Here is an 8,721-nt window from a genome sequence, read left to right as displayed (position 1 = left end):
AGCCCCGGGCGGGAGGAGGAGCGGCGGCTCGGTCCCGCCCGAGCGCGGCAGGAAGGGCGGCGCTGGCTGACGCAAGGCGGCGGCGCGTTGGCTCAGCCCGCCCGTGATGCAGTTCCTGCGCCGCGGCCATGGCGGGGGACGTGCTGGGCAGGACGGCGGCGCTGGCCCTCGGTGAGAGCCCGGGGGCTCGGCCCCGCACCCCGGTTCCCATCCCCGTCCCCGTCCCCTCGCAGCCCCGCCTGTGCCGGGCCCCGGCGGGCCGGGCCCGCAGCGCTGCGCTGGGGGCGCACCGGGAGCGGCCGCCGGGCCGGGCCGGGCCCTCCCCGGGCACGGGAGCGGTCGCTGCGCTTCTCGCTTCGGGTCCCGTCCCCTGCTTACCTGTGCCCTGTGGGAAGGAAGGGCTGCTCCTTCTGGGTCCCCGTGTGCAGCCGGTGGCTCCCGAGGGTTCGGTACCTCGGGAACCCTTGAGATTTTAGTGAACGCACTGCATCGATTGGTTTTTTAAATGAATACAGGATCTAATTCTTATCTTGACTGACCAGGTGGTGCATTTGAGGGTTTATCGCTGCTGATAACCAGCAAGATTTGGTATATTAGAAACGGTTGGGTTGGAAGAGGCCTTTAACGATCATTTCTTCCAGCCCCCTGCAGTGAGCAGGGACACATCCGTGTGTGTCCATTTTCTTTCTCATAATTTGTTTTGAGTAATTGCCCGTATTTGTCGTGTATCCCAGAAGAGCTGTACGTGTCTGAACGAGAGGGCAATGACTCCACTGGTGATGGAACACAAAAGAAACCATTCAAGACCGTGTTGAAGGTGAGTGTGGAAAACACTTGTGCTTTGTTTGGCAGTGTGTTCTGGGGCAAGTGATGGCCCTTGTATTTTTTAATGTTTCATACCTGTTTTTGCAACCTGAGCAGGAGCAAGGTGCCTGCTCAGGCTCTATAAGGATGATTTTGGTTCATTTTGGTTATTTTCCCCCCTTTTTAGGCATTGATGACAGCAGGAAAAGAGCCATTTCCTACAATTTATGTGGATTCCCAAAAAGAGAATGAGGTGCTGTGGCATTGAAGGGTTTCCTAGTGGGAATTATTTACTGTATCTTGGTGTGAAGGGACACAGTGTAATCTGCTGTCTCTTGCTCTCTCCTTGAATTCTTTAGAGATGGGCCATCATTTCCAAATCACAGATGAAGAATGTGAAAAAGCTATGGCACAGGGAGCAGATGAAAAATGAAGCTAAGGAGAAGAAGGAGGTAGGTTTCAAAAGGAGCAGAGCACCTTTGTTTTCCAAAAACATTACAGTGTCATCATCATTCCTGCCCCTCCAAAAAAGCGGCACGTTGTTCCTTACTGGTGCTGCTGTTTCACATGTTATTTACAACTGGCCTGGTTACTGCTATTTAATAAGTAATTTTATTCCAACCAGGCAGAAGATCTCCTGAGAAGAGAGAAGAACCTGGAGGAAGCCAAGAAGGTTGTTATCAAGAATGATCCCAGTCTTCCAGAGCCCAAGTGTGTGAGTATGATCCCGTGTCTGGCACGTGGTCTGTGCTAGGGGTCTGGCCAGCACAGAGATTGTGCTGCTCTGGGGAGGGTCTGGATAAACTGCAGGAGGTGGTGAACCACTCCCCTATTCAATGGCTTTTATTCCCTGCCTCCCAGGTGAAGATCAATGCTCTGGAGGCTTACAGGGGGCAGAGAGTGAAGATTTTTGGCTGGATCCACAGGTTACGGAGGCAAGGTAAAGCACAAGCATGGTTGAGCCCGTGCAGGGAGATAGAACAAGGACAGTGACCTTCAAAATTTGGACACAGAATGAGTCTGACAGCACCTGGCCTCAAATTTTAAACCAGTCAGGTGCCTTCTTTGGTTGATCTCAATGATCACCACAACACTGACAGCTGCCCCTAATGTGTGGACATACACACATTTCTTAGTTCAAATCTTATGGGATTTTCAGTTTGGAGGCTAGTCCTGCAGAATTTCTTTAACTTCTGTGTTTTAAGCTAGTCCTGCCAAATGAGGAACTAGCCAGCAACTGCTCATAGTGAAACCAAACCCCTTCTCTTTTTGACTAGGGAAAAATCTGATGTTCATTGTCTTGAGAGATGGCACAGGGTTTCTTCAGTGTGTCCTTTCTGATGAGCTGGTGAGTTGTGATGATTGTGCTGTGTCATGAATTTAATAGTTCATAAGTTCATACCTCATCTGGTGTTCTCTTTTGTAAATGTTATGTTCTCCTCAACCTGCTGACTCAGTTGTGTTACTGTCAAATTGTATGTCACTGCAGTTTGTCCGTGTGAGAGCTGTTCAGAAGTGACTGTGTGCTAATGTGTGACTCCAGTGGATGCTGGAGGAAAGTCAGGAATAAAATGTTGCTCACCTGTGCCTCTGTCTGTCTCGCTGCAGTGCCAGTGCTACAACGGGCTGGTGCTGTCCACGGAGAGCAGCGTGGTGGTGTACGGCACGCTGAACCTCCTGCCCCAGGGCAAGCAGGTACTGCAGCTCCTGGGCTTCTCCTCCTCCCTCACGGCTCCCTGGGGTCCTGAGGGAGGCACAGGCAGAGGTGGGAGGAGTCATTGCATTATTCCAGAGGGAATTAGGGCTAGAGAAAGAACAGAGCTCCCAAAGCTGTGCTGTCCAGTGTGAGACGGGTGAACTGTGGGACTGTTCTGCTTCTGCCTGAAACGATTTTCCACTGATAGACAACTCCTAGACTATAACATGGAGAGCTATGTTAAGTAAATGGCATGGTTTCACTTTCCTTAACAGGTTTATTCAGTGTTTATTTTGTGAGGCTGAAGATTTTTTCACATCTCTTACTTAAGTGTGTTTGTAGGCTCGACCCGAGGTTAGGTAATGTGAGCCTCCGCTATCACATTTTGGTAAAAATCTGTGGGTTAACCTTTGAAAATCTGCATTTATGCCCTGAAAATTGTAGTGAATAAAATTTTAGTTCAGTTTAGAGGTTGAGCTGCAAGTGCCACTTGTCGGGGTGGAAGGCGGCTGTGTCCACACGGGGGCGCCAGTGAGAGCAGAACGCGGTCACCCTGTTTGGGTGGAGGGACCTTATGGCCCATCCAGTGCCACCCTTGCCATGGGGTTTGTTCAGTTTTTATTTTGTGAGGCTAAGAACTTTTTCACATGAGGTTTATTCAGTTTTTGTTTTGTGAGGCTAAGAACTTTTTCACATCAGGTTTATTCAGTTTTTGTTTTGTGAGGCTAAGAATTTTTCGCATCTCTTTTACTGAGGTGTGTTTGTAGGCTCGACCCGAGGTTAGGTAATGTGAGCCTCCTCAATCACATTTTGGTAAAATTCTGTGGGTTAGCCTTTGAAAATCTGCATTTATGCCCTGAAAATCTGCATTTCTACTCTGAAAATTGTAGTGAATAAAATAATTTTAGTTCAGTTTAGAGGTTGAGCTGCAAATGCCACTTGTCGGGGTGGAAGGCGGCTGTGACCACACGGGGGCGCCAGTGAGAGCAGAACTGTGTCACCCTGTTTGGGTGGAGGGACCTTATGGCCCATCCAGTGCCACCGCTGCCATGGGATTTGTTCAGTTTTTATTTTGTGAGGCTAAGAACTTTTTCACATGAGGTTTATTCAGTTTTTGTTTTGTGAGGCTAAGAACTTTTTCACATCAGGTTTATTCAGTTTTTGTTTTGTGAGGCTAAGAATTTTTCGCATCTCTTTTACTGAGGTGTGTTTGTAGGCTCGACCCGAGGTTAGGTAATGTGAGCCTCCGCTATCACATTTTGGTAAAAATCTGTGGGTTAACTTTTGAAAACCTGTATTTATACCCTGAAAATGGTAGTGAATAAAATGGTTTTAGCTGAACTTAGGGGTTGAACTACAAATGGCATTTGTCGGGGGGGAAGGTGGCTGTGTCCACACGGGGGCGCCAGTGAGAGCAGAACTCGGTCATGGACTGTGGAGGGACCTTACGGCCCATCCAGTGCCACCACTGCCATGGCAGGGACACCTCACACCACCCCAGATTGTTCCAATGCAGCCACATGCAGCCTGGCCTTGGACACTGCCAGGGGTGAGGCAGCCACAGCTGCTCTGGGCACCCTGTGCCAGGGCCTGCCCACCCTCCCAGGGAAGAATTCCTGATATCCCAGCTACCCTGCCCTCAGTCTGTGGGAAGCCATTCCCCCTTGTGCCATCACTCCAAGCCCCTGTGAAAAGGGGCAGGCAGGGGACTTTTCCCCAGCGTTGGTTCCTCTCCCATTGGCAGGCTCCAGGAGGCCACGAGCTGAGCTGTGATTACTGGGAGCTCGTCGGCCTGGCCCCGGCAGGAGGGGCTGACAATCTGCTCAACGAGGACTCCGAGGTGGACGTGCAGCTCAACAACAGGCACATGATGATTCGAGGTGAGAACATGTCCAAAATCTTCAAGGTGCGCTCCATGGTCGTGCAGGCCTTCAGGGATCACTTCTTTGCCAACGGATACTATGAGGTAAGTGTGTGTTCCCTGGTCAGCAGGTGGCTGCTCTGGTGCCCTGACCCGTCCGTGTGCTCAGTGCTTCACTGAAGCAGTGACAGCCCTGTTCTCCTGCAGGTCACACCACCCACCTTGGTGCAGACGCAGGTGGAGGGAGGCTCCACCCTGTTCAAGCTGGATTACTTTGGTGAAGAGGCATACCTGACCCAGTCATCCCAGCTCTACCTGGAAACCTGCCTGCCAGCTCTGGGAGATGTCTTCTGCATTGCTCAGTCCTACAGAGCTGAGCAGTCCAGGACCCGCAGGCACTTGGCAGAGTATGGACAGTTGTCCTCGTTTCTTTTTAAACAGCTAGATTTCCTTTATGGTGTGGGAGTAACCGGGGTTTGGGTTGTGGGTTTTTTAGATGAGTTTGTTTCCTAGCTGCAGATGTGTTGCTGGTATGTGACTTTGCAGTGGTGTGGCTTTGTTCCAGGTACACTCACATCGAAGCTGAATGTCCTTTCATAAGTTTTGAGGATTTGTTGGACCGTCTGGAGAACTTGGTGTGTGATGTCGTAGACAGAGTCTTGAAATCACCTGCAGCAAGCTTACTGTACGACCTCAACCCGGTAGGCACAGCAATGGGAACAGCCAAGAAAATTAAGCCTTTCCTACTCAGCACATTCCTTTGGGAAGTGCAGGGCATGGCAGTGAGCTTACTTGCTATTTGTAAGGCCAAGAAGAATATTAAACATAATAAGAATGAAAAAGCTGCAAGGCGGGTAAAGACCAAAGCAGGGAACTGTGGGGGAAGATGTTCCCTGCTAGTGTGCTCCAGAAGCCAGCAGTGTGCCAGGATTTGTGCAAGTGCATGCTGTGCCAGTGGAATGAAACCCTCCATCCCAGAGATTGGATATTGCACCAGCGGGTGCTTGCTGATGGAGCATGAGGGAGTGATGAAACAAGTGGTGTTTCAGTTCCTCCCCTGGAATATGAGCCTGAAGCTCTGGAAATACTTCCTTATCTTTCCTCCCATGTGATCTATGAGATTTACCGGGCTTGAGATGGTTGTGTTTGGTTCTAGCTTTGTAGTACTGAGCTTAATTTGTTCATTTAAGTGATAATTTCATGGCATGGGAGCTGGGAAAGGTTATGGACATGCTGATCAGGTAGAAAAGTATCTCTTTTAAAATGGTGCTCCTGCACCTGTGTTTGCTCTTATCCCCAGGGTTTCCAGCCCCCCAAGCGTCCCTTCCGACGCATGAACTATGCTGAGGCCATCGAGTGGCTCAAGGAGCACGATGTGAAGAAGGAAGATGGCACTTACTATGAGTTTGGGGAGGTATGTCCTGCTGGGAGCTGCAGTAATGTCCTGTAGGAATGCAGCTGTGGGTTTGGATTTGATCTGATGCCCTTCAGCACTGGGATGGAAACCTGTGTTGTCACCTGCCATCAATTCCCTGGCCACACTTCTCCAGCATGTGAGACAGTTGTTTGAAGGAGCTCAGGAGAACTTGACAGCATAGCCAGGATTTTTTTTTTCCCTTTGGTTTTCTGTCCCATATATTAGAGAGACTTAGATTTTAATGGAACAGATTTTTCTTTTCCCAGGCATGTGGGTTTTTATTTCTTCTAAAATAAGTTTTAAGAGTTTAGGCACATTAGGATGAAAGCATGGACATGTGCAGTGTGAAACTGTCTCATTTCATGCCCACTTCACATGGGGAATTGTGTATGGGCGTAGTTGTGGTGCTGAGTATGAATAAAGCCTGCTCTGACCGTATGGGTGTAGTTGTGGTGCTGAGTATGAATAAAGCCTGCTCTGACCCCAGGACATTCCCGAAGCTCCTGAGAGGCTGATGACAGACACCATTAACGAGCCCATCCTGCTGTGCCGCTTCCCTGCAGAGATCAAGTCCTTCTACATGCAGCGCTGCAGCGACGACTCGCGCCTCACCGAGTCTGTGAGTGCTCTGACCTGCTGGGGTAGCTTGGAGCACGGGGATGTGTGAGGGCACGAGAGCTGCAGGAATCCCTTGGGGAATCCCTGCCGGCTGTTGTTGTGGGTGCCTTGGCACGGCTGTGTGGTGCCCTCTGAGGTGGCTCAGCTGTGAGTGGGCCGTGCTGTGGTGCCCTGCAGGTGGATGTGCTGATGCCCAACGTGGGCGAGATCGTGGGCGGTTCCATGCGCATCTGGGACAGCGAGGAGCTGCTTGAGGGCTACAAGAGAGAGGGCATCGATCCCACGCCCTACTACTGGTACACGGATCAGGTCAGTAGAGCACCCTGTGCTGGGCTCAGACCCCACCTGGGGCTTCTCCCCTCCTACAGGGCTTGGCTGCCTTGGTGGTGTTACTGCAACTGCAAATTACTGGAAAATGTGTAATATCCCTCCCTGGATTTCCCAGAGAAAATACGGTACGTGCCCTCACGGAGGATACGGTTTGGGGTTGGAGCGGTTCCTGACCTGGATCCTGAACAGACACCACATCCGAGATGTCTGTCTCTACCCACGCTTTGTGCAGCGCTGCAAACCTTAGCCATCCTTGGGAAGAACTCCTGGAAAACTGAGCAGCCGATGCTTGGGAAAGAATGATACACGCTGCTGTACTACAGCCTGTCTGACAACAAGACTTCCTGCAACCTGTTGCTAATCCAAATACCAGTTTAGGATGTGAAAAGGAAAAAAACCCAAAACCTCTTTTTTAAAACAATATACTAGTAATTAACTGGAAAAAGCCTTAGAAAAATTATTTAGGTGCATTTATGCTCTTGAGTCATCACAAAACAAAGATCCTGATAAGTTGTCATTTAGAAAACAAGATACACTTCTGCTTTTAATTTCTGTGACTTAAAATATGCTGGGCATTTGATCATTTTATTTTTAAATTTGCTTTCATTTTAATCTCCTTTCTCTTGGGGTTTCTTGTTGGGGAAGTCAGGAGGTCAAGCTCCTGGAATTCCCTCAGAGTGCCCTGTGAGAACAGTACTGAGAGGCACGAACAAAGGATAAAAACAGGAATAAGTTCCTTGGGCACTGCACATTTTTAGTTCCTGCTGATTTTAATGGGGGTTCTGTGAGTTGATCCGGTAGCAGGGTGTGAGTACAGTGCACTGGACTCCACTGTGAGGGGCGGGCTGGGGCTTTGGGGTTCTTTCAGATTATTTATTATTGCTCAGCGGTGCTGAGGCTGGCGAGGCAGGCTCTGCTCCCTTTCCCCAGGCTGTGGGTGGAGCTGCCGTGGGTCCATGCATGCCCAGCTGCCCATGTCTGGGGCTCCTGGGCATGGGGCTTGTGGTGCCTTTGCTCCCTGTGTGCAGCCAGGAGTGACTGACTGAGGCCCCGAGGAATAGCAACTGAAACACACTGGGTTTTCAGACTGTAGTGCCAGCAGGGCTTTCCCATGTCATGCTGAGATGTGTTCATAGAGCAGCTCCCTGTTCCCTTGTGCTACTGCAGCTGAGCAGCTCCCCTGGCTGTAATGAACTTATCAGATAGGGATAATGAAATACTTCATGCGTTCAGTCATTGGTATTGTTTCTAGTCATAAAGCAATTCCTTTACCAGAGAGAAGAACAAGGTAGGTGCATCGTTTGCCACCTGCACTGAGACTTGGGCTGCATTTGCCATTCACTCCTGGAATTGTTGAGCTGTGGATACCCACGTTTTTGTAATAAGTGATCGGTTTTCTTCATCTTGCATGTTATATAAACTGGTCTAAATCAGCAACCAATAAATTATGGCAACAGAAGCTGGTGTGCAAGACAGTATTTGAATGCCTGTTCTTTTACTGAGTCTGTGGAGCTTGCTGCTTGATATAGTGTGGACAAAAACCTCCTTACCCAAGTGCAGTAAACGTACCCCAAGAGCTCGCATGAGCTTTTTTTCCCTTTGTAAACAAAATCCCCACTAATTAACTTAAAAGCATGAATTTTTTCTAATTTGGAGGGACCACCTCAGCTGCCCAGTGAAATGTGCTGGATAGAATCAATGTGGTGCTGACTAAGGCAGCAGTGCTGGAGGGAGCAGCCTGGACTTCTGGCACCAGGTAAAGACTTTACAAAATACTTTCCTTTTAGTGCCTGAAGTGATGGGAAGGCAGGAGTGTCAGGAAAACATCCCTTGTTTGGAATGAGTTCTCAGTCCTTAAACCTAACAGGGCTGAGCTGCTTTATAAAGGTTAAAGGCCTCCTTATCAGGGGAGCTGCTAGAGGAAGGCCTGAGCACTTAAGAAGTGCTCATGGAAGAGGCAGATCAGATAAGGAGCTTAAAAGGTGACCAGATGAA

At 49.6% G+C, this 8,721-nt stretch overlaps 1 protein-coding gene across 2 annotated transcripts; it reads left to right on the top strand.

Annotated features, from left to right (window-relative positions):
* The first annotated feature begins 13 nt into the window (after nucleotides 1-13).
* Nucleotides 14-8,204, top strand: NARS1 (asparaginyl-tRNA synthetase 1). 2 transcript variants are annotated; one of them, XM_074533803.1, is made up of 15 exons: nucleotides 14-171; nucleotides 735-817; nucleotides 992-1,057; nucleotides 1,164-1,256; nucleotides 1,430-1,519; nucleotides 1,666-1,744; nucleotides 2,082-2,152; nucleotides 2,413-2,499; nucleotides 4,245-4,466; nucleotides 4,569-4,768; nucleotides 4,927-5,062; nucleotides 5,662-5,775; nucleotides 6,266-6,397; nucleotides 6,574-6,705; nucleotides 6,842-8,204. In XM_074533803.1, exons 1-15 carry the CDS (start codon nucleotides 129-131, stop codon nucleotides 6,971-6,973), a joined length of 1,680 nt encoding a protein of 559 aa, XP_074389904.1. In that variant the 5' UTR covers nucleotides 14-128; the 3' UTR covers nucleotides 6,974-8,204. The 2 variants fall into 2 exon arrangements, with proteins under 2 accessions (XP_074389904.1, XP_074389905.1); XM_074533804.1 differs by having other exon boundaries at nucleotides 44-171; nucleotides 738-817.
* The last annotated feature ends 517 nt before the right edge of the window (nucleotides 8,205-8,721 follow it).

The sequence above is a fragment of the Zonotrichia albicollis genome, assembly GCF_047830755.1.
Source record: "Zonotrichia albicollis isolate bZonAlb1 chromosome Z unlocalized genomic scaffold, bZonAlb1.hap1 SUPER_Z_unloc_1, whole genome shotgun sequence".
NCBI classification, from domain to species: domain Eukaryota; kingdom Metazoa; phylum Chordata; class Aves; order Passeriformes; family Passerellidae; genus Zonotrichia; species Zonotrichia albicollis.
The sequence above is the reverse complement of the archived record's forward strand: the minus strand, read 5'-3'. Positions and strand labels throughout refer to the sequence as shown.

Excerpts from the sequence above, each read along its gene's own strand:
- NARS1 (XM_074533803.1), top strand. The coding sequence starts at position 129 with ATGGCGGGGGACGTGCTGGGCAGGACGGCGGCGCTGGCCCTCG. Across the intron at positions 1,058-1,163 it reads ATTCCCAAAAAGAGAATGAG|AGATGGGCCATCATTTCCAA; the intron begins GTGCTGTGGCAT and ends TGAATTCTTTAG. Across the intron at positions 6,706-6,841 it reads ACTACTGGTACACGGATCAG|AGAAAATACGGTACGTGCCC; the intron begins GTCAGTAGAGCA and ends TGGATTTCCCAG.